The sequence below is a fragment of the Bufo gargarizans genome, chromosome 3 (assembly GCF_014858855.1).
Source record: "Bufo gargarizans isolate SCDJY-AF-19 chromosome 3, ASM1485885v1, whole genome shotgun sequence".
Taxonomy (NCBI): domain Eukaryota; kingdom Metazoa; phylum Chordata; class Amphibia; order Anura; family Bufonidae; genus Bufo; species Bufo gargarizans.
The window spans coordinates 240,014,396-240,040,925 of NC_058082.1; the positions used below are offsets into that span (position 1 = coordinate 240,014,396).

At 42.3% G+C, this 26,530-nt stretch overlaps 1 protein-coding gene across 6 annotated transcripts in view; it reads right to left on the reverse strand.

The window, feature by feature from the left end:
* Nucleotides 1-26,530, reverse strand: part of DMD (dystrophin) — a 3,186,583-nt gene that overhangs the window by 1,809,486 nt on the left and 1,350,567 nt on the right. For all 6 annotated transcript variants that reach the window (XM_044284724.1, XM_044284721.1, XM_044284723.1 and 3 more), the window contains one exon: nucleotides 19,815-19,995. In XM_044284724.1, the coding sequence (XP_044140659.1) occupies nucleotides 19,815-19,995 (181 nt within the window). The remainder of the gene's footprint in view (nucleotides 1-19,814; nucleotides 19,996-26,530) is intronic.

The window sequence follows — 26,530 nt, forward strand, 5'->3', positions numbered from 1 at the left end:
GGGTGGGAAGAAGAGAGGGAAGAAGATGAGGCGATTGAGAGTCATCCTCCTGATGATGACAGTGAAGTCTTGCCTATTGGTACTCTGGCAGATATGGCTGATAACATGTTAGGCTGCCTTTCCCATTACCCGCGCGCTATATGCATTTTAGATAACACGGATTACTGGTTGTTCACCCTTCTCAACCCCCACTACAAAGAGAACTTCTCATCTCGCATTCCTCTGGTGGAGAGTACAAGCAAAACTGTGCAATACCAGAAGATCCTTGTTGAAAAATTGCTCCAAAACTTTCCATCTGACAACGCTGGCGGCAGAGTCCATAGTTCCTTGGCCAACCGAGGAGGGGAGACAAGAGGAACATAGAGTAGTTCCAACAGAGGAATGGCAACACTCTCTAAAGCCTGGGACAGTTTTATGACACCCCGCCAGCACCCTCACCCTGATGCGTGACCTGATGCGTGTCACAAGTAGGGAAAAATGTTGACAGATGGTGAAGGAGTACATAGCAGACCGTGTCAGTGTCCTCAATGATCCCTCAGTGCCTTACAACTACTGGGTGCCCAAGCTGGACACGTGGCATGAACTGGCGTTCTATGCCTTGGAGGTGCTGGCCTGCCTTGCCGCAAGTGTTTTGTCTGAGCGGGTATTTAGTGCTGCTGGAGGCATTATAACAGATAAGCATATCCACCTGTCAACTGAAAACGCTGACAGGTTGATTCTTCTAAAAATGAACAAGGCCTGGATTGACCATGACGTCTCGACTCCACCAGAGGAAAGCTGATGTACATTAAGGCACTTTAAATGTTTTTTTTATAATGTACTGAATACACTGTATTCCCATGCACCCCTTCTACCACAAACAAGGGTATATGGTTAAATCTTCCTTTTCTCATCCTACTTCTCCTCTTCCATTATATCAACATGCTTATTCGTTGCATATAATGCCCTCGCATATAATGTTTTACAGGGTCATCTCAGCTGCAGGCCCTCATATGTAATTTATTAGAGGGTCAGCTCACCCGCAGGCCATCACCTACAATGTTTTACAGGGTCAGCTCACCAGCAGGCCCTCGCATATGTTTTACACGGTCAGCTTACCAGCAGGCCCTCGCTTGCAATGTTTTGCAGGGTCAGCTTACCAGCAGGCCTTCACCTACAATATTTTACAGGGTCAGCTCACCTAAAGGCCATTGCATATAATTTTTTAGAGGCTCAGCTCACCTGCAGGCCTGCACCTAAAATCTTTTAAGGGGTAGGCTCATCTACAGGCCCGCTACTAATATCTTTTACAGGGTCAGCTCACCTGCATGCCCTTACCTAATTATACCTAATAGGTAATTTGCACGCATGCTGCCTTGCTTGGATGTGGTAGCTGTAGCCATTTCTCAGGCTCCCTTTCCGGAATCGAACCCTGATTCCCCGTTACCCATGGTCACCGTGACATCCGAATGGATCGTCGCCATCACGGGTTACCTAGAGTCACTAAAGCGGCAGCAGGCCTTCGCCCATAATGTTTTAGATGGTCAGATCAGAAGGCCCTTGCTCCTAATATTTTTGAGGGTCACCAGCAGGCCCTCAATCATAATTTTTCAAGGCTGTGTATGATGCCCTCTTTTTGTGTAACAAAGGGTGTATTGGAGTGCCGGTTCCTTGTAATCTTTGGCAGTTCTTTCACTTAGTGCATAAGCTTTAGGAGTGTAGGAGTCCCACTACATGAACAATTGTCCCACAATGAGAATGAAGCCCTCCATTATGTGATATACAGGCTGTATCGGAGTGCCTCTTCCTTGTAATTTTTGGCAGCACTTGCACTTTATATACAAGTAAATATATAGGAAATAATTTTTCCTCTAAAATCGATTTTATCTTCGGCTTTGTGCGTATTATTGTCAGTTTGTGGCTTACTACTCGGACAAAATCATTCCCAGCAGCGACCTGAGACTCCAAGATGCATCCAGACATCCTCCCCATGCTGTTCCTGAACCATTTTGTGGTGTTTCCATCAATTTCTGACCATTTTCTATGAACCAGGCGCCCTCTCCTATTCAGAGCAGGGGGTGCCTGGTTTAATGCTTGGGTTCTCCCATTGACTTCTATTATACTCTATTATACTATCTACCGAGCACCCGAGCATCCCAAAGTGTTCGGCCAGAGCACCCGAGCACTTTGGTGCTCGATCAACACTAATCTATATACACACTTACACAGAGAATGCTATCAATCACTGATAACACCTTCCCAGTTTACAGCTATAGGTGACTGACAGCTTTTTCGTTATACACACTTACACTGAGAATGTCATCAATCACTGATAACACTTCCCCATGTACTTAAAGCTGTTCACAGGGAGTGGTCTTAAGTCAGGGATATAAATATATAAATTGCATGTTTTACTAAATCCTTTCCCACAAATATATCAATCTGCTCAACTCCTCCTGTTCTGTAACATACTGCCTGTAGATTGCATTGTATGTTGTGGTGAAAGGTTCTCTTTAAAGGGGTTGTGACATCATTACATTCAGTATACAAAACTAGTTACTTCTGCAATAAACTTTCTATAAAAAACGCTCAAGTTGTGAGATATTCCCTTTATTTAATAACAATGATGATGGTGCCCCCTAGTATTTAACCTGCATAGCAATGTGCACATCCACTTACTGAGCTGGATCAGCATGGTTGCACTGCCCTGTTCTATGCTTCAACAGTCACCAGCCATATTTGCTGTAAGCCTTGACAGTTACAGGGAGAGAGCTGTAGCAGCAAGGACAGACCCCTGAGAAAGTACATGGTCCTTGAGCTGCCAGCATGAAGAAAATCTAATAGAACAATTGAAGCAATGGATGAGGAGATCTCTAGGCCTATGTGAGGTACAAGGCTGGCTCCAGCTTTGTTAGAAAGAGATTGTTATGTACTATATGATGTCATCAATCATCATGGAATTCTCCCTTTATTGTGATACATCTAATATTTGAATCATAAAACAAAAACCTTTTAATTCTTTTTATATTATTACTTTTTGTAAACTATACTTACTATGACTTCGCCAAAAAGCTAATGTGGGGAATTTATCATGCCCTGCATTCCAGAATTATAACTTATGAAAAGTGGGTGGAAAAGTGAAGGTCGCTAGCTATGTTAATTGCTTTCAATCCAGATTTATCTCTGCAAATTTTTTAAAAGTTGCATAAAAAGTCACAAACTTACTCTAGTAGGGAGGTGTCATATAAAACTGCAGTAGCAGCTCTAAACAAAAGTGTTAGGTTTAACGATGCTCGCAATGTAACAAATATGAAATGTTTGATACATTTCATCCAAAGTATGTCAATGTAAAACTGACTTCAAATATTCCCTCCTGTAAATTTTGCCCAAATAATTAATGAACATATTTCAACATGCTCAAATTCTTTAAAAAATCTGTTGGAAATATAATTATCTACTGTATATAATATAAAACTTTTCATAATTAATCTCTAAGAAAGTATAATACAATAGGTCCAATCTGAGGTTTTAATGGATAGAGTTCACTCTAGAAAAGCGTATGTCACTGCATATATGTATAAAAATAATGTCATAATGCAAAGGGAGACAGTACAGAAAAAAGCTGACTACCAATTAAATAATCATGAAAATGTGGCATTTACACTAATTAAATTGAGCCATCACACTTATGAACAATGCTAAATTGCTCCTTTTGTGTGAAGGCTACAAAATTGAAAGATGGCAAAGTTTCTGAATTTAAAAACAGCTTTACTATAAAACGCAATCCATTACGGATTATTTTTCCTCATTTAAAAGCTACTTCATCTTTAACCCCTTCCCGACCGCAATCTGTATATATACGTGATAGCTGCACATACCCCGTGCAGCTACCACGTATATAAACGTTCTGGCAGCTCTTTAATCCAAGCGCTGCAAAGTGCTTGGATTAAAGCTTCTGCCCCTGCCCTGCTGCTGTCACGGACAGCATACAGTGCAGTAATGCCGGGAAGGGACCAATCAGAGTGGTCCGTGGTCTGTGCAGACTAACCAATCGGATCGTGGCAGTGAAAAAATGCCGGTTTCAGGCTCTGATCTGCGCTCTGCAGATCAGAGCCTGAAATCAGTGTCCTCGTGCCCCCCGATCTATGCAGCCCCCCCATCTGTGCAGCGCCCCCCCCACCCCCGATCTGTGCAGACACCCCCCCGATCTGAGCAGCCCCCCATCTGTGCCCCCTCCATCTGTTCCCCATCTTCCACAGTGCTGCCCCCTCCTTGAGACCGCCCCCTGCTGGCGTGACACCCTCCCTCTCCCCCCTTCCAGTGCTGCCCCCCGTCTGCCCCACTGCTGTGTTTGATGGCAGCGGCTCCATTCCTGAGCCGCCGCCATCATCAGAGTGTCAGCTCTATGCTGACACTCTGCTGTAATTTCTGTAATCCCACAGATGCCGCGGCATCCATGGGGTTAATAGAGGGAGGGGGCTCCCTCTCTCCACTATCGGGGCTGCTGCGCTGCAATGGCAGCCCCGATGGTTGCCATGGCAACCGGACGCTTTGCAAAAGCGTCCGCTGTTGCCACCTACAGGGCATCTGAATGTATTACACTTTGCAATGCAAGAGCATTGCAAAGTATAGTACAGCCCCACTGGATCTTCAAGATCCAAGAGGGACTTGATTAAAAAAAAAAAGTGAAAAAAAATAAAAGTAAAAATAAATAAATTAAAATGTAAAATTAAAAAAATAAATTGCCTTTTCCTATAAAAAATGAAAAATTAAAAAACTACACATATTAGGTAACGACCGTCTCTATAAAGATATCACATGATAGACCCCGTCCGATAAACACCATAAAAAATAAAAATAAAAACTGTGTAAAAAAGCAATTTTTGTCACCTTACAGCACAAAAAGTGCAACAGCAAGCAATCAAAAAGGCGTATGACCCCCAAAATAGTACCAATCAAACCGTCACCTCGTCCCGCAAAAAATGATACCCTATTTAAGACAATCGCTCAACCTATTTAAGACAATTCTTAAAAATTGTAAGAATTGCTTCTAAACTTCTAATAAAATGACATTTCTAAAATGATGCCAACATAAAGTAGACATATGGGGAATGTTAAGTAATAAATATTTTATTAGGTATGACTTTCTGTTTTAGAAGCAGAGAAATTGAAATTTGGAAAATTCTGAATTTTTCCCAATTTTTGGGTAAATTTGGGATTTTTTCATAAATAAAGGTGAAATATATTGACTCAAATATATGACTATCGTGAAGTACAATGTGTCACGAGAAAACAATCTCAGAATGGCGTGGATAAGTAAAAGTGTTTCAAAGCTATTGCCACATAAAGTGACGCATGTCAGATTTGTAAATTTTGACCCGGACACTGGGGCATCAATGACCCTTGGTCATGAAAGGGTTAAAGTGTATTTTAGAATAAGATTTTTTTCCTATATGAAACATTGATAAGATGAATATTTTTGCATAAAACCTTCAGAAATAAAATGTGCAACTTGAATCTTCCAAGTGCCTTTGATGGGTAAAAGACACATGTAAGAGAGTATTCAGGCCTAGTTGTATTTAAATGGAAAGTATCTACTGACAAGGAAGGTACATAAGCATCACTGGGAAATAGATATCAATGTGGACAAAAAAAAGATAAAAAAAATTACATGGTTGGGTTCTTCAGGCCCTGAGGCAAGCCTTCAAGTGACTGTCTATCTAGAAAAAGACATTATCATATACAGTCAGGTCCATAAAGTGACGTCAACACAATTCTAACATTTTTGGCTCTATACACCACCACAATGGATTTGAAATGAAGCAAACAAAATGTGCTTTAACTTCAGACTGTCAGCTTTAATTTGAGGATATTTACATCCAAATCAGGTGAACGGTGTAGGAATTACAACAGTTTGCATATGTGCCTCCCACTTGTTAAGAAACCAAAAGTAATGGGACAATTGGCTTCTCAGCTGTTCCATGGCCAGGTGTGTGTTATTCCCTCATTATCCCAATTACAATGAGCAGATAAAAGGTGCAGAGTTAATTTCAAGTGTGCTATTTGCATTTGGAATCTGTTGCTGTCAACTCTCAAGATTAAATCCAAAGAGCTGTCACTATCAGTGAAGCAAGCCATCATTAGGCTGAAACCCCCCCCAAAAACATCAGAGAGATAGCAAAAACATTAGGCGTGGCCAAAACAACTGTTTGGAACATTCTTAAAAAGAAGGAACGCACCGGTAAGCTCAGCAACACCAAAAGACCTGGAAGACCACAGAAAACAAGTGTGGTGGATGACCGAAGAATTCTTTCCCTGGTGAAAAAAACACCCTTCACAATAGTTGGCCCGATCAAAAACACTCTCCAGGAGGTAGGTGTATGTGTGTCAAAGTCAACAATCAAGAGAAGACTTCACCAGAGTGAATACAGAGGGTTCACCACAAGATGTAAACCATTGATGAGCCTCAAAAACAGGAAGGCCAGATTAGAGTTTGCCAAACAACATCTAAAAATGCCTTCACAGTTCTGGAACAACATCCTATGGACAAATGAGACCAAGATCAATTTGTATCAGAGTGATGGGAAGAGAAGAGTATGGAGAAGGAAAGGAATTACTCATGATCCTAAGCATACCACCTCATCAGTGAAGCATGGTGGTGGTAGTGTCATGGCGTGGGCATGTATGGCTGTCAATGGAACTGGTTCTCTTGTATTTATTGATGATGTGACTGCTGACAAAAGCAAGAGAATGATTTATGAAGTGTTTCGGGCAATATTATCTGCTCATATTCAGCCAAATGCTTCAGAACTCATTGGACGGCACTTCATAGTGCAGATGGACAATGACCCAAAGCATACTGCAAGAGCAACCAAAGAGTTTTTTAAGGGAAAAAAGTGGAATGTTATGCAACGGCCAAGTCAATCACCTGACCTGAATCTGATTAAGCATGCATTTCACTTGCTGAAGACAAAACTGAAGGGAAAATGCCCCAAGTACAAGCAGGAACTGAAGACAGTTGCAGTAGAGGCCTGGCAGAGCATCACCAGGGATGAAACCCAGCGTCTGGTGATGTCTATGCGTTCCAGACTTCAGGCTGTAATTGACTGCAAATTATTTGCAACCAAGTATTAAAAAGTGACATTTTGGGGGGGCGTGGCTAGCCGCTGACTGAGGAAGACGTCTCTCTCCTCTGCTCTGTCACAGTTGACACAATCCTATCCCATTCACTCTAAATACATGGTTAAAAGACCTCAAATCAGATTTATTGTGACAACTAAAGGCCACAAGACCGCTCCGGTCCCGATCCACAACTGAGGCCTAGCGGAAAAAAAAATCCATGGCCTAGATTTGAAACGGAGCGCAGTCTGCATTGGAGCCTCAACCCTAAGCTACAAAGTCCGGATCCAAGATCTACTCAACCGCCCGTCTGGCGAAAGGTACATTACATCACAAAGCCAAGTCAGCCCTGGGCCGGCAGTCTAATATAATAGTATAATATAATATCAAACCGAAAGGTCGCAAGCCCTGAGCCGACGCCATCTTGGGATCCGGCCACCTGGACTTAACGGCCAGCGTCTCAATATTAATAGATATTGGACTTTAAGTACTCTTTGCCCGAATAAAGCACAATATTAAGGGGCTTCAACAGGTTAAGTCAGAGACTTGTCACATAAGCTCACCCTCTCACCACTCTGCAGCCATATTTCGCTCATTGTCACCGCACAGTACTTTCACCACAGAACCGTCCCCTAGTGCTGGACATAAGCGACATAATCATTATCATTTCCATAGGCAGATCGGTCTGTATTTAAGACCTAATTTTGCCTCTAATAGGCTGTTTTTGCCAAAGCAATCTACTTAAAGGGTCAGCGACCCAATTTATTAAAGTGCAACCCTGTAGAAACACAATTCCACAGCCACAAGAGGATATAGAGTCTGATAAAAACAGGTCATATATGTCTCTAAATCTAGTGATGTGGTGATTACTTAGTCTCTGATGAAGCAGTGAGTAAAATCTCCTAAGGGACTTGATCATACGCACATATGATGAAAGTTGGAAGATATAGGGGAGCTTATCAAGACTCTCACAAGCAGTCCAAGGCTCCTTCTCTATCACAATCTGACCTGGATAGATTCATGATGAAGAAAAATCTAAGTAATCAGGGGGTTCCCTCATCCACCCCAAAAGCAACTCTCAATGGCAGTCAATATTTCAGCAAGACAGAGAAAGTGATGATGATGATCCAATAGATGCAGCCTCAGACCTACCAATATCTAGATCCTTCATCTCACAAGCTTTATCCAAAGCATTAAACCCAGTTTTGGAGGAACTATCTTAAATTAAGCGAGAAATGAGGCAAGTGGGTCAGAGAGTTGAAGTTTTGGAGTCCACTAAATCGGCCATGGCTGAATACACGAGCAAAAACTCAACTGCTGTCTCTGTCTACTAGCAACACATTAATTATCTTTATGACTACATTGAAGATCAGGACAATAGAGGCAGAAGAAATAACATACGCATCAGAGGATTCCCAGAGACTGTTTCTATGGAGGCTATCCCTACTGCAGTAAAAGAGATATGCAAAGCGCTGCTGGGTGAGGACTATCCAGACCCAATCACCATTGACAGGGCCCACCGTGCTCTACGTCCTAAACCTAAATCCGGAGAACCCCCAAGGGACATCATATGCAAACTATAAAATTTTGAACAAAAAGATCTAGTGATGAAAAGAGCTAGAGAAAGTGAAAACATTGAATATGAAGGATCCCAAATTCTCCTGTTTCAAGATCTCGCCCCTGCCACTCTTAATAAGAGACGTGTCCTAAAACCTCTCAAAGATCATCTAAGACACAGACATATCGCTTTTAGATGGCTGCTCCCATTTGGGATGCTGATCACCTAGAAAGAGAAGGTGGATATTCTTGCAGCTCTGGAGATACAAGACGTGGACATCCCTGATTGGTCTGCCACCAATGACATTCTTATTCCACAGGATAGCATGACTCCAACTTCATTGGAACATGTGAGGGGAGGCAAATACCCAAAATCCAAGAAAAGACATGGAAAACTAACTCCCAGACGCATTATCTCAGAGAAAGACTGACCGGTTCCCTGATCTCCTGGGATAACTGTTTAAACTTTTTTGTCTGTTGAAAGATAGACATGGTGGCATGGTTGCTGGTTGCACAATCTCCCCATCTGACCCCTCCTGATCTATTTACTTACTGAGATCAATATTTGATCTTTCATAAGTTCTGGTCCTGGGGTTTGGGGCGCTCAGCAATCTATGTTTATGATGTAATTTTTTTTAAATCATAGTCTAGTTGCTTCCTTTACAATGTGTAGCTTTGTCAGTGAGACTGGTTACTACTATTTTGTCTGCAACATGTTTTACTCACTTCTTTATCTTAGTTAAGATTTAAGTTTACTTCCTCACATGTCGTCCCTGAACAGTTTTTGGGGCTCGGTACTTCTGGCCTTGGTTAGAGGTATGGACCTAATAAGGTCCTACAAAAGAATACTAAAATCCCTAGTTACTATTTCTAGCAGAGGATTGATAATTTACTATTCTCATTATGTGTTGACGTTCCTTCTCTTACCTTATAGCCCTTCCCTACCCTCCCCCACCTACTACTGCAAACCCATAGAACCAGTGACACCATCAACTTATCCATCGGAGAATAGAAACATCACAGACCCAGGACACAGTGCTATGTAATTATAGCTTTGTCACTCCTCAGTCATATAGCTACATATAATGTTAGAGGTTTCAGAACTCCTTTAAAAAGAAGCCAGATCCTACATTACTTACATAAAGAAAAAAAACTCAGGTAATCTTTTTACAAGAAACGCACTTTAAAAATAATAAGATTCTGAACCTGTTATTATAATCAGTGGTTTCATAGTTCTTCAGCTCACTCAAATAGGCTTGGTGCGAGTTTAGGTTTCCATAAACACGTAGACTTTAACATGACTGGAACAAAGACAGACCCAAAAGGTCGATTCATACTAGTGAAAGGGACAATAAACTCTCAAATGTACACATTTGCTAACTTTTATGCTCCTAATGTAGCTCAAAAAATATGGTTTGAAAACACTTGGCAGCTGTTTGAAGAATTCAGAGAGGGGATAGCAATTATAGCTGGCGATTTTAATGTCGCCCTTAACCCACAGTTAGATACCTCAACAGGAAAGTCGTCGGTCCCATCAAAAACACTTAACTGCATAAAAAAAACGAATACACAGTAGTAATATTATAGACGCATGGAGAGCAAATAATCCGGGTGAAAGGGACTTCTTCTTTTTCTCCCCCCCCCCCCCCATAATACATACCACAGATTAGACTATAAATATACTGGTTCCTACGCCCCAAATTCCACTCTGCACTGAGACACATATTGGTAATATGGTTCACTCTGAACATGCTCCAGTGTTCCTCATGTGGAAATCACCAGATACTCACCCTAAAACATACATCAGGAGACTAAATGAGACATTGTTAGACAACACGCATGTGAAAGATAAGATTGAGACAAAACTAAGAGATTTCTTCTCTCTGAATATGTCAGAAACGATATCCCTACACATAATCTGGGAAGCTCATAAATCTGTTATCAGAGGTGACTTTATCTCAATAGCTTCTCATATAAACAAACAAAGACATGATTTGGATTTGTGCCTTCCCTGTATGAATGGATGAGAGGATGTTTTCCCTCCCTCCCCCCTTCCTTCTCCCCATAACCTAATTATGGTAATGTAAATATATATTCTTCTATGAGATCTTGAGATTATATTTGTATTTAATAAATTGACCTATGAGCTGATATGAAGATAATTGAGAGGTGTGTTGAGTTATAGATAATTAGCTTTAGTCCAATGATTGGTGGTTTCTTATAGTAGTAGGAGCATTTCACCTATGGCTAAAGGACCTGGGAGATGGTCACATGTCCATGACGTCAGGACCATGTGACCAGGTAGTAATCATGTGATTCCCTCCTTCCCACCTCCTCCTTCCTTCTCCCTATAACTTAATCATGGTAATGTAAATATATATTCTTCTATGAGATGATCTTGTGATTATATTTGTATTTTATAAATTGACCTATGAGCTGATATGAAGATAATTGAGAGGTGTGTTGAGTTATAGATAATTAGCTTTAGCTGCATACAGGACCTGGGAGCATTTCAGCTATGGTTGAAGGACCTAGGACATGGTCACATGTCCATGACATCATGACCATGTGACCAGGTAGCGATTATGTGATTGGCTGACACATGTGCTGTGTGATTGCCACCCGGAAGTGCTGGAATCAGGTAGCATTTTAATGACCAGGGAGCACTAAAGGAGGCTGTCTCACAACATGAACACCCCTGGTACAGATGATCATGGTTAGTGATAATTAATCCCTCCTCTTTAGCCTTTATATGCCCAAATTTGTCTTAGTGTGTTTGTACCTCCTGACGGAGCCTACGCGGCGAAACACGTGTCGAAGTTGAAGCAGTGGGGGAACTGTGTCAACATTTTTCAGCAGCAACATGGGTAGGTAACATGGTATCTGGATTAGGGTGGGACTAGTGGCTTGCAGTTATTGTTATATGCCATCTTTATGAGTAGTATTGCACCGTCCAATTATACCCTACAGCTGTGAATAAGAGCTAGGTAGTTGTTCAATACTAGGGAACAGCAATTGGACGCGCAACTACTCCAATATTCACAGCTTCTGTTAATTGTCTGTTACCTGCTGTATATGGTCACATTATCCCCCATTGTGATTCTCCACATTGTAGAGCCCTTTTGTGTCCCAGTCTCCATGTTCTGTCCCTTTTGAGTCTCACCTGTAATGATCATGTGATTTATATTGAATAAAATGAGATTTTTTTTCCTTGTTAAATCCTTGCTCTTTTTTTGTACAACAAACAAAGACATGACAGAATAGCCGAGCTTTATGACAAGATATCTAAGTTGGAATCCGAACACAAACGTTCCCAGAACAAACATCACCTACTGGAACTTTCCACAACTAGGGATGAGCTTAAGGAACTTTTGAACAAACAATCGGCTAAGTTATATCTAGCTCTTAAACAGAAACTTTTTGCGCATGGCAACAAACCCACTAAATTCATGCTGGCTTTAATAAGACAACGTAAACGAAAATCTAGAATCACGGCTATTCTGAACGAAGAGAAGAAATTAGTAAAAGATAACGTGGAGATAGCAGAGGCCTTTCAACGCATCTATTCAGCCCTATATAATATAGATAAGTCTGATCCTGATATCCTTAGTGAGAAGAAATTGAGATTGACTAAAGAATTTTTAAGTAAAATATAACTTCCCTTTTTTTTTTCAATTAATGGTTTTTATTTTCATAAAAAACACACATGTATAAAAAACACGTGACATGTAACATGTAACAGTACAGGTACATATATCTCATTGTACAAAATATTTTTAAAGTGTACAAAATATTTTTAAAGAGAACACAGTGAAGTAAGGACGTTATTGTCAGCATATTACACCAGAAGTGCTGTTAGGCCAGATATTGAGGATACGTCTCAACACATATGAATCAGGTAACTTAGTAGTCAAGGGGTGGGGGAGAGGGAAAAAGGGAAGGGGAGGGACGGAAGGTAAGGAAAGCAGACAAGGGGTCGGGGGTAGGTAATTCCCTGTCATGATGTACATATGTTCAAATGGAAGACATCATGAGAAATGCCTGAATTCTTTCCACGGGTTCCAGATTTTTAGAATAACTGATCTTGTTCTCAGTTCCCAGTGGGAGATTTCTTCCATTCTATATATTTGGTCTATCTTACTATACCAGCACTCGAGGCTGGGAGTATCCCGAGTAAGCCATAGCTTCGGGAGAAGTAGTCTAGCTGCGCTTAGCATAAGTAAGAAGAGAGAAGCAGTGTATTTAGGGATTTTCTGAACTCCTAGGGAGAGAAGGGTTAGTTCCGGGGTACAGGAGGTATTAGTCTGGCATATTCTGTTGATGGTCTTCAGTATCTCCTCCCACCACCCCCTGATCACACTACAAGTCCACCATATGTGAAAATAAGAACCCTTCTCTGTTTGACATCTCCAACAGAGATCTAAAGCGTCTCTGCTGTACAGGCAGGTTTTGTCCGGGGTTTTATACCAGCGGGATAGAATCTTATAACTATTTTCTTGCACTCGGGTGCATCTAGAGATTTTATGTGGGGAAATCAGTATGGAAGAAATCTCAGCCTCTGATAGGGAGCGTTGTAGATCTCTTTCCCATAGGCCCACCATAGCCGGTTTGGGGCCAGAAACTGAGCTTTTTAGGTTCCTATATGCTGTGGAGATAGTCTTGGAGGGGTATAGCTTAGTGTTTAAGAGTTTTTCAAACCAGGAGAGTTCAGTATGAGTTGGGTTGCATTTGAGTAAAGAAAGAGCTTCTTTTTTCAGAAAACCTAATGCGATAGGGTTATCAGGTTTGATTTTAAAAAGGTCGCATAGCTTTTGGTCGGGTAGCAAGATAACTTCCCTTTTTAACCCTGGAACAAGCAACTAGTCTGTGCTCACCAGTTAAGACCTCTGAAATCTCAGATACAATAAAAAGAATGGCTAAAGGTAAATCCCCAGGACCGGATGGCCTCCCGAAGCATTACTATCTCTCCTTTAAAGAAACTTTACTGCCCCACCTACTTGACTCCTTCAACGCAGAACTATCAGGCATGGCATTCCCACCTCAAACAGTTAACGCCCACATCACTCTGATTCCAAAGCCACAAATGGATCCTAGCTTGTGTTCCAACTATAGACCTATATCACTGTTAAATTTAGACATAAAAATGTACGCTAGGATATTGGCCAATAGAATAAAACCTCTACTAAAAGATACATACACCCTGATCAAACTGGATTCATTCCTGGACGCGAGGGCAAAGATAACACTTATAAAATCATAAACGCTATTGCATTAGCAAAAAATACTGGGACTCCTTTTGTGGTATTGGGAACAGATGCTGAAAAGGCCTTTGATAGAGTGGCATGGGCCTTCATTAAAAGTAGCGAACAAAAAGGAATAAAGTTGTCCTTTGAGGGTGAGAACGGTGCAGACCGCACCTCTCCCCAAAGTACTGCTGTAAGGCGTAATAGGAAAATCAAAGGGGCAGTAACATTTAAAACATGATATTTATTAGTATGACTAAAACATATATAGTCCCCTTACAAAACAAACAGACAGACACAGTCGGGTCCTGGGTACAGATGTGCCACTTGAAAGTGGCTCACTGTACACAGAATCCCTAGGGCGAGCCCTTAATTAAGGCTGTGTGGACCCCAAGGGTCAAGAGGAGCCACAATTGGTGCTGAGAAACACCCCAGCGTGGATGTCCTGAATCCCACTTGGAGAGCAGGTAAATGCCCAGTCGGGGTGGAAAATAAGGGTAGATCTTACCGGTAACAAGTCAAACCGTGCTTGTATCCATCGGACACAGGAGACAGCCGGAAGTGAGTTCTTATCCCAGCACGTGGATTAGGTGTTCCTATGCGAGGGAGGGGTTCTTCGTAGGTAAGGTCATGCCTAATGAAGGGCCACAGGGAGAAAAACTGTCCCTGTTGCACCCTACTTGACCTACTGTGACCCTAATACCCTAACACTGGATCCGTGCCCCGCAAGGGGTGGTCCCGTCCGGAACCTTACCCTGGTCTAAGGTCCCTATGAGACCCTGCCAGGGTGATGAGAGGGACACCTAATCTAGTTAGACTAGAATATATGATGGCAAAACCATGGATAAAAAGAGGGTATGTTTATATGTCCCTATGCATTTCTTCAAATAGAACATACACAGGAAAAATGCTAGTACTGTCAACCTCTTGAATCGTCAGGGGACGGGGGTTAGTACTAGTGTCCGCTGCCTAAACCACTAAGTGTCAGTGATATACTACTGCCACACGCCACATACCCGGCCTCATATAAACTGATTGATGCCGGTCCGGCCAGACGGATGCCACACGCACCAAGGCCTGACTATGTACCTGGACTCTGCCATATGCACTCTAGATACAAACTAACCACGCTATCCATCATTAAGTGGTTAGAAGTAGCCAGTACCTCCCTCCCAACTGCCTAACATAAGCATAGTTCCTTATGTGGCTATGAGGTCTCTCTTAAGTGCAAATAGACTAAGTTTACTGAGTGATCTATTTTAGTCTGCCCTGATCCACCCGTGTTCAGTAGTATATCACTGACACTTAGTGGTTTAGGCAGCGGCCACTAGTACTAACCCCCGTCCCCTGACGATTCAAGAGGTTGACAGTACTAGCATTTTTCCTGTGTATGTTCTATTTGAAGAAACGCGTAGGGACATATAAACATACCCTCTTTTTATCCACGGTTTTGCCATCATATATTCTAGTCTAACTATATTAGGTGTCCCTCTCATCACCCTGGCAGGGTCTCATAGGGACCTTAGACCAGGGTAAGGTTCCAGATGGGACCACCCCTTGCGGGGCACGGATCCCGTGTTAGGGTATTAGGGTCACAGTAGGTCAAGTAGGGTGCAACAGGGACAGTTTTTCTCCCTGTGGCCCTTCATTAGGCATGACCTTACCTATGAAGAACCCCTCCCTCGCATAGGAACACCTAATCCACGTGCTGGGATAAGAACTCACTTCCGGCTGTCTCCTGTGTCCGATGGATACAAACACGGTTTGACTTGTTACCGGTAAGATCTACCTTTATTTTCCACCCCGACTGGGCATTTACCTGCTCTCCAAGTGGGATTCAGGACGTCCATGCTGGGGTGTTTCTCAGCACCAATTGTGGCTCCTCTTGACCCTTGGGGTCCACACAGCCTTAATTAAGGGCTCGCCCTAGGGATTCTGTGTACAGTGACCCACTTTCAAGTGGCACATCTGTATCCAGGACCCGACTGTGTCTGTCTGTTTGTTTTGTAAGGGGACTATATATGTTTTAGTCATACCAATAAATATAATGTTTTAAATGTTACTGCCCCTTTGATTTTCCTTCCTTAAAAGTACCCTGACTAAGCTAGGATTCCCTGACCCTTTCATTAAGGCTATCTTCTCTATGTACATCTCCCCAAGTGCAAACATTAAAGTAAACAATATTCTCTCTCAGCCTGTCCAGATAAATAACGGGACGAGACAAGGCTGTCCCCTCTCACCAATACTCTTCATTCTCACGAATGAACCCCTTTTACAATACATCAGACAATCCAACGAGATAAATGGTTTGGTCTGTGGTGATTTGAAAATTAAACAAGCAGTGTATGCTGATGATATATTATTAATGGTTTCTAACCCATTTCAGGCCTTCCCTGCTATAATTAAGATTTTCACCACATTTGGTTTCATCTGAAATTTCAAAATAAATTTGTCAAAGTCTGTGGCAAGGAACATAAATCTCCCATCCAAACTTAAAGAAAATTTCCCATTTGAATAAACACATTCGTACATAAAATTCTTGAGAATAAATATTACACCAGATTTATCTAAACTATATGAGACCAATTTCCCCCCTCTGCTAAAATCCATACCAGTAACATTAAATTCCTGGTCACCTTCCTTTATCTCTTGGTTGGGCAGACGCAATATTTTCAACTCCTTAATTGTTCCCAAATGACCTATCTACTTCAAGTTCTCCCTGTAAAACTGCCATGTAGCTTTTTTAAATCCTTTACGAAAATATGTTCCTCTTATATTTGGGGGAACATAAAACCCAGAATCTCTAACAAGATCCTGCTGCGTCCCTTTCTAAAAGGAGGAATCGGTTTCCCTTCGATTAAAAGATATCACAGGGCAGTTCACCTTAATAGGATTATTGACTAGATGAGGAAACCAGACCATAAACTCTGGATTCCCTTAGAAGAAAAGCTGGTTGGTTGCTCTATCAGGCCTTTATTATTATCAGAACCTGGGAAGGCTCCACAACCAATAAAAGGAGATCCACTTGCGTCAACTACCCTGTCGATTTGGAACAATCCCGAAATAAGAGAAACTTGTCTCACCTTTCCCTCCCCCTTATGACTATCAAAGACTGCCTAAGTCTTAACACAGACAGTTTCAACATTCTACCCCCACAACTATGAAATTCAACATTGCTAGTAGATGAGTTATTAGACAGTGAGGGTACCTTTCTAGACTCCTCAGCTTTAATTGCGAAATTTCAATAAAATAACTTTAATCAGATACAATCCACATATCTGAAATCTGTCACATGCTCTATTCTAAAAAGGATCAAAGAAAATCTGACATTAACATGGTTCGAGAGACTAATTTCTCAAACCCAATACTCCATGAGGATTATCTCCATTGTCTCTGGAAACTTATTACCAATAGAATACTCTTCCTTTCTTTATTTTATAAAGGAAAGGGAGAGGGATTTAGATGTGAAATTCTCAGAAAAAGAAACACAGATTGTATTGAACACTCCATGGACTATTTCTAGGTGTGTGACTATACAAGAGAATGCATACAAAGTCCTCACAAGGTGGTATTTAACCCCAGTGAGATTAAGTCAGATGTAAGGCGATATATCAAACAGATGCTGGAGATTTCTCTCAGAAAGAGGTTCCTTCTTACACATCTGGTGGACAGACCCTAGAATTAAAATCTATTGGGAATCAGTTTTTAAGCTAATAAGAGATATCCTCGAATGAAATGATGATCTACTTCCTATTTGTCCAAGAATAGCCCTCCTGACTCTATTGCCCAACTCTTTAGCAAATCTTAAACTATCCCTCTTGAGAATTCTGCTGGCAGCAGCGAGACTACTAATTGCTTCAAACTGGAAGTTAACTATATCTCCATCGATTTCTCAATAGAGAGAAAAAGTTGAAGCTCTAGCCAGGCTTGAGGAACATTCTCACTGGGAATCACGCTCACATCACAAATACACAAAAATATGGAATCCTTGGACAACTAGGAAAGATAACATAACTCACCACCAGCTCAAGGAACTGGATCCCTCGGTCACTTAATTATTTGCAGATACATCCCTCTGTCTCTACAAAGCTTACCTCTACAACACTGCTGGTTGCCTGGTCACTATTTCAAGACCCCACATGTCTGGTCGGTTCGCTCTGGACTCGAAGATCAAGATTTTCATATATATTTTGTCATATGTACCCCCCTCCCCCCCATCCCCCCCATCCCCCCCATCCTTCCATCCCCCCATCCCCCCTTCACTCCCATTACTCTTTGTCCTTGTTTGTTTAACCTCTTCAACTCCATTATTTGGAGAGTTCCAGTTCAAATTCCGGTTATTTCATTGGAGTTTGCTCCTAATATGGTAATTGAATGTGCAATGTTATACTGCCTAGACATCTACAGAACAACTCAGCTCCCCTTGCAGGGATCCCTATCCAAAGATATGATAAATGCTTAGGCTTCTCCCTATCACAGCTCTCATCGGCTTCCCATGATATGCCTACTTGTACAGGATCTTGTCAAGTTGTATCCAAGCATTAATTGTTTACTGCACAAAATATGCTTTGTGAACCAATGATTGTTTCACTTAACTCCTGTTTTAAAATCAATAAAGATTTTTTTTTTTTAAGTGAAAGTTTGATTTATGATTATTTTTATGTCCCATTACTTTTGGTCCCTTAACAAGTTGGAGGCACATATGCAAACTGTTGCAATTTCTACACAGTTCACCTGATTTGGATGTAAATACCCTCAAATTAAAGATGACAGTCTGCAGTAAAAACACATCTTGTTTATTTCATTTCAAATCCATTGTGGTGGTGTATAGAGCCAAAAATGTTAGAATTGTGTCCATGTCCCAATATTTATGGACCTGACTGTATACTATTTGAGAACACTGAGCTAATAGAGGGTGATCCCTGTCAGGGCCCTTTATCTCTTGGCCAGAATAAAGATTGTTTACAACCAGTGTCTCTCTCTCTCTCTCGCTCTCTCTCTCTCTGGGGTACATGTTCTGTTCTGCATTACAGACAGACCATTAATTTGGATGGACACTGTGCAATACTTATCTTCTCCTTTTGGTGGGACTTCAAGAAATTTAAGCATCTTCTAGCAAGTTTTCCTATTACCAAGTTTTCCCCCGATTAAAATTGATTGTTTAGGGTCCCAGCATGGGTATATTTTGTGGTCGTCTTATTGTGAAGGGACCCTTTAACAATAGCTTGTCCAAAGAGAATAACTTTTTGAAAGAGAACCTATCACCACAATATGCAGGCAGTGTGTTATAGAGGAGGAGAAGCTGAGAAGATTGGTACATACTTTTTTGGAAAAAGATTTTGTAAAACTTGTTGCTTATAATCTCTTGCTTTAAACTGCACAGTAAATGAATATTACTTACTACAAACACTTGTTCCCAATAATATGTCTGTATAAATGTTCTGCTGATCAAACAATGAACTAGTAAAATAAAACTTGGTAGTGGGCCACATAGCAGCCACGTTCCACCCACATCACACCCACACCATGTGGCCATAAACTCACTGTTATTCGATTTCTGAGGGGGATTTTATGCATCAAGAAACATTTCCATTTTATCAGCATTTAACAATTTTTTAATATGTCATAGCTTTTTTGGTCCAATTAGTAGACCTCTGGAGCTTAGAGAGGCAGGAAAATACCAAGTTCAAATGCCGCACGCCTTCTAATTCCAATTTCCTAAATAAAAGCTGTTTCCTTGTTAAATGATTAAATGTTAATGCATAAATAAATGATAACACCACACATTACAGAAGTTATTGAACAACCACAGAAAGTTTCCTTTACTCGTTTTTTTTTGTATAATTTGGCAACCATATATCACAAAGCACAATGTAGATCAATCACTGGCTCCATATACTTTGCTGTAGCACTTACTGTTCTGAAGCTGTTTTTCTCGAGATTGCAAGTTGGAAAGAACTTGATTGTAGTGGTTGAGAAAAGCTGCTACATCTGCATCCAGAAACATTGGCCCCTGTTCCTTTTCTTTCAGTTGTTTTCCCTGAACTTGCAAGGATCCAATTGAAGGCTTAAAAGCTAGTAGACGGCCAACTTCAGCCTGTTTTAAAGACAGAAAATAGGCAACTGCATTGAAAGCAATATACTGTAAAACTGAACTAAAATGAAAAGAGCAACAGACTAATGTAATTTGTTATGTTTTCCCCATATAAGGGCACTCAGTTTAGATTATTACTATGGAATATTCTAAATAGTATTACTGCAAGGTTCCTTAATAATCACAATTATAATGGAAATAGCATACAAAATACAAAGGCTGATATGAAAGAGAGCAATGATCAAACTAGACCACCCATTTTGGTGCCAAGTTTTGCTACCCATGGCTCTAGCATCTGCAGTAGAGATGGCCTTGTGGTTTGCCTGGCGGTTCGCGATTTGACGAACTTTGGCTGTCGCGATTTGCCAAACATGTGAACATATGGCGATGTCCGCCGGCGCCATATTCTTTTGCATTGTGACAAACTTTGACCCATGACAAATCGATCAGGCATTTCAGCACATGGACACACCCCCGCCCTATAACAGAACCCGATCTGGCAGCCATTTTACATTATATGTTTTGCCAGTGTAGGGAGAGGTTGCCTTGTGGAGCAGGGACAGGCTATTAGGGACACCAAACTCTACGCCACAAAAGTCAATTTAAGGACTGGTATAGGTGTGCTATCGATAAGTGTGATATAGTGTGGGGTGTGATATACTTATATACTTTCTAACATAGTATATTATAGTGCATTTGTATTGTGCAGCAGATGTGTGTGGTTCTGCTGAGATACTGCAGCTATATAGAGGGACAAGCGCTATTGAAGCAACTATTTGCAACGGGTATGATATATTTGTTGCCCCCCAAAAAACTGACTGAGGGGTGTAATATATCTGCTTCCACAAAATAATGATTGACGGTTGAGATATACTTGTTGCCCCAAATAAACAGGGTGGTGTGATATATCTGTTGTGGCAATAAAAATAATTGAGGGTTTTGATATACCTGTTTCCACAAAATACTGATTAAGGGGTTTGACATACCTGCTTCCACAAAATACTGATTGTGGGCTGCAATATATCTGCTTCCACAAAATACTGATTAAGGGGTTTGATATATCTGTTTCCACCAAATATTGATTGAGGGCTGCGATATACCTGATTCCACAAAATGCTAGTTAAGGGGATTGATATACCTGCTTCCACCAAATATTGATTGAGGCCTGTGAGATACCTGCTTCCACAAAATACCGATTAAGGGGTTCGATATTGTCAAGCTCTAACAGGCGAGCTTTAGGGAAAAAAGCGAGGAGAAAAACCTACTGGCAGATAACAGACGGGAACGAGGTACCGAAGCACAATCCCAGAGTAGTCAGGCAAAATCCAAGGTTAAGCGGAATGCACAGGGTCAGAAGCTGAGGTTGGTCAAAGTTGGTAGATGGAAAGTCAGCAGGGAACAGCAAACAAAATGCCTAGGTAGCTTCGTATGTCTCACCATAAGGTGGAATAACTCAGTACTGAGCCAGGATCTAATAAGGTCTTTATAGCCAAATGGTGTGGGTGTGGACCAGGAACCTCCCTCAGCAAGGCCACAGCTATTATCTAAATATGCGCAGTAGCTGCTGGGGCACCCATAGTTCTGCCAGGCCGAAGGGACGCCCGTATCCCAGCTTACTGACAGATATATCTGTTTCCACCAAATATTAATTGAGGCATGCAATATACCTGCTTACACAAATACTGCTCTTCTCTAGGGACTGAGGCACAGGGTCATTTTGAAAATGACAGGCAAAGGAAGAAGTATGCCGTTCTGCAGGGGTGTTAGGGTCGGGCAGGTGCACCAGGATGGAGCCTAAGTGGAGAGTTGGAGAAGGCACGTGCGATTACTTCAAAGGACGCACCAGAGTTGGTTGAGTGGCTCATTCTGCCTTCCTCTTCTGCACCCTCCTCATCCTCTGTATCTGAACCCTACTTACTCTCTGCTGTGTGCACTCCCAAAGACACCACCACCAACATAGCCCCTCCACTCGAGTCAGAGGAATTATTTTTCCATCGATTTCCAGACCTTACCGATGAGCAGCCATTCTTGGCATCGGATCAGGAATAGGAGGCAGCAACGGCCGCTACCCAGCGGTCTGACCACAGTACCCAGATGAGCCAAAGGACGGAGGTCTCAAATGTCAGTGGTGGTGAAGGTGACGATGAGGACGTGGCGATGGATGTCATGTGGGTGCCCAAAAGAGAGAAAGAGGAAGGGAGTTCAGAGGGAGAGACAGAGCAGCAGAGAGGGAGAAGCAGGCAGAGCTTGCATGGCACAGGAGGCAAAAAGCAGACTGCAAATGTATCTGAGCGAGCCATCCACCATGCATGGTCACTTCTGGCTCTACCAGGACACTGGCACATGGCTCTGCAGTGTGGGATTTATTAACGTGTCAGCTTCTAACAATAGTGTTGCTATCTGCAGCCTGTCCCGTCAACGCATCAAGTCGCGGTAAGCCAACAGTCACCTAGGGATGACTGCCTTAAGAAGGCACCTGGCCTCCCATCACCAACCCCAGTGGGAGCAACGCCATCAGAACCCACAAAGCAACACTCCCAGTGCTCCATGTCCTGCCTCTTCTCCTTCTCCCATTTGTCCTCTACTCCACCGTCCACCGTACCATTGTGGAATTCATCTGGCAGAAGGCAAGCTTTCATGGCCCAAATGTTTGAATGTTAAAAGTTGATGACGCCGGATAACCCTCTTGTGCAATGGTTGACCGCTGGCTTATCGGAACTGCTAGCCCACCAACTACTGCCATATAAACTGTTGGACTCGGAGACCTTTAGAAATTTTGTGGCCATTGGCACACAACAATGGAAGGTCCCCAGAAGGAAATATTTCTCCTAAAAGGGCATCCCTGAGCTATATGGCCATGTTCAGCGGCAAGTGAACATATCTGGCACACAGTGTCGGTGCCAAGATACATCTGACCACAAACATGTGGTTGAGCAAAGATGGGCAGGGAAGGTACATAACTTTAACTGCGCACTGGTTGAACCTTTTGACGGCCATCAAGCATGTAACCCGTGGCTCCCATATGGATTGGCTGTTACTGCCACGGATTGCATGCAGGCCTGCCTCTTTTTCTCCTCCTCCTACTCCATCCTCCGTCTCCTCCTCAGCTGACTCCTCCTTTTCCACTGCTACTGCCTCTTCCGCTGCGCCCCCAAGATCCCCAGAACCTATTTAACGTGCCAGGTGAAGCATTGCCATATTCTGCTGCGGCTGTTGTGCCTGGAAGCCAAGAGCCACACCGGTCCTGCGCTGCTTTCAGCTCTGCGGTCACAGGCTGATCAGTGGCTAACTCCGCTCAATTTGACAGTTGGTAAAGTGGTGTGCGACAACAGTGCCAATCTGCTGAGCGTGCTGAAACAGGGCAAAATGACACACGTGTCGTGCATGGCACATGTCCTGAACTTACTTGTGCAGTCATTTGTTGCCAAATATCCCGTGGTCCAGGACGTCTTGCGGTAGGCCCAGAAAAATCTCTGGCCATTTTAGAAGATCTTACACGGCCGTGGCTCGCCTTGCTAACGTTCAGCGGCAACACCACCTGCCCGTCAAACGTCTGATTTGTGACAGCCCGACGCGCTGGAACTCCACCTTGTATATGCTTGATAAGCTGCTCCAACAGAAACATGCGGTTAACGACTACCTGTACGAACTCTGCAGCAGGACAGGTTCTGGGGAGCTTGGCTTATTTTCACCATGCCAGTGGCTGCTCATGCGTGATGCATGCAGACTTCTGCAGCCATTTGATGAGATCACCAAACTGCTCAGTCGCAGCCAGGGCACCATAAGTGACAATGTACTTTTTGCCTACTTACTGGAGCGTGCATGGCATAGTCATTGATCAAGCTGTCGAGGAGCAGGAGCTGGAAGATGAGGAAGTCGCAATGCTGAATAAATTCCCAGGTGGTGCTACTCCATCTGAGACAAGTCAGCAGGAGTCTGAAGAGGAGTCAGAGGAGGATGATGGTGGCTGAGGGGAGGATGAGGAGGAGGAGCAAGAAGAGCAGGCTTTGAGGGGAACTTTAAACTTTTCGGGGATCCATGGTGTTGTCCGTGGCTGGGGGGAGGAGACTGAGGATGACATTCTACTGGGTGATAAGCAGGAGCCCAAGAGCTCCACTGCTTCTAATTTAGTGCAAATGGTGGCCTTCATGTTCCAGTGTTTGAAGAGGGACTTCCGTATAAAAACCATTATGGACAAGGACCAGTACTGGGTGGCAACGTACTTAGACCCCTGGGACAAACACAAAATGGCAGACATGTTACCACTTACCAGCATCACATAGGGCTGGCAGAATGCAGCATTTCCAGGCCTCACTGTGAGAGATGCTGCATTCTGCTATTGAGGGCGCAGGCAGAGGAATTTCCACCCACAGCTAAACAGGTGTGGGCACCAATCCTACCGCACCTGCAAGAAGAGGGCGGTTTGAGGATGTGTTGGTCACTTCGGATATGAGATCATTCTTGCAGCCAACCCATCGACAGCAGCCCTCTGGGTCCAGCCTCGGGGAATGCCTAGACCGACAGGTGTCCGACTACATCGGGTAAACGGCCAATGTGGACGCTCTTAGAAGCGAGGAACTCCTGGACTACTGGGTCTTCATGCTTGACCTGTGGCCAGAGTTGGCACAATTTGCCATGGAACTCTTGGCTTGCCCGTGGTCGAGTGTCCTTTCTGAAAGGACGTTAAGCGCAGCAGGGGGGATTGTGACCGATAAGGGCACTTGCCTAGCTCACGAAAGTGTGGGCTACCTCACATTTCTAAAAATGAATGAGGCATGGATCTCAGAGGAATTCAACACCTGTGGCAACCATGTGTCATTGAATTTCCTCATGCCAGCCCACACATATCCACCACCACCCAGAACAAAGAATGGTCCTTGTCTTATGTACATACAGCGGCATAAAAGGCCTTTTCTGTTAGGTGAATGCCTAATTTTTGGGGCCTCTACTCCAGTGGTCCATCATGCTTCATTTTATTCCAATAATAATAAAATAATTTATATTTTGAATGTGATTAAAGATGTATGTTTTATACTGTCAGAGATTAAACATTAACAAATGACCTAAAATCTTTCTTTGCACTGCACTCATGTTACACAAACACAACCTCTATTAAAAACATCTTTCAAAATAGATATTTTCAAGAAAAGTAATAATCCACTTGTTAATTTCAAGCAGTGTCTGGGTTGTAAGGCTCGGGGAATATGTTGTTTTGCTGTAATAATATCTGGAGTCTTGAAATCTCTTGTTCCTGCTGGGTGCACTGCTGCTCTAGCTGCGAGACTCTGGCTAATAGGGTCTCCTGGTTCTCCTTTAACTTGTGGATCTTTTCTTCTGCTCTGCTCTTCACAGACAAAATGACACCTTTCTTACTTCTTGCATCATGGACATCACATGTCTCCACATTAACAAGTGTGTGAAATGTTCCAGCTTGAAAAAGGACTCTTTGATAACCTGAAAGGTTACTTTATATTTTTATTTATTGATCATCAGGCGATACACGTTATATAAAAATAACATTAGCAACATTAATCTTTTTTTTTTCCCCTTTAACCCCCCTTTAACATCCCCCCTCGCCCCCCCCCCCCCCCGCAATGCGTCTACGTTCACCGCCAGTCCTCGGAAGTTGTGAGAAGTGAGGATCGGAAGTTCTATGGATTCCAGTCTCCCTAGATTCCAATCCATTTTTTCTCCATGTTTCTCTGCTTATACAGAATATACTTATCTCTTAGTAATATTCACCAGATTTATCCATGTATTCATAATGGGACACTTTCTCGAAAGCCAGGAACGTGCTATCATAAGATGTGCCAAAAACATTATCTTGAGTAGAAGATTTTTTTTATATTGCTGACAGCTCACCTTGGCCAGCTCACCTAGTACCCAACATTCAGCAATAAAAGGGATCCGCACCTTCAGTTTCCCTTCAATATATTTATGAATAACTCCCCAATACTGTTTCAGCTCTGCACTGAACCAAAACATATGGAGATAGTCCGCTTCAGGGAGATCACACCTAGGACAATTAGATTTTTTCCTAATCCCACATCTATTAAGCCAGATAGGTGTAACATAAAGTCTATGTAGAAGATTAAACTGCACCACCACATGGTTAAAATTACGTGAAACCAATTTTAAATTCAGAGTTACCTTCTGCTGGTCATCCAAATGGTTAATTGGACACTCATTTTTCCAAGTCGTCTGGCAAGGAGAAGAAGCATCTCCATCGAGTTATTAATACATTTTTTAAAAAGTGAGAAATCTTCATCTTCTGATCTAAATTCCCTAACCACTCATTAAATTGTGCTAAAGTGTCCATTTGAAGCCAGTTTTTTTCCTGTATACTCAAGAGTGCTGATCTTAACTGTAAATACCGAAACCATTATAGTTTCTGTGCTTTTTCTCTCTCTGATAATTCTACAAAAGAAATAATATCTCCATTACTTACTGCCTGTGTCAAATATACAATATAACTTTTTTTGCCAATATTGTTCCTTAACTAGTGTGTCTAAAGTTTTAAAGTGATGCTTATACCATA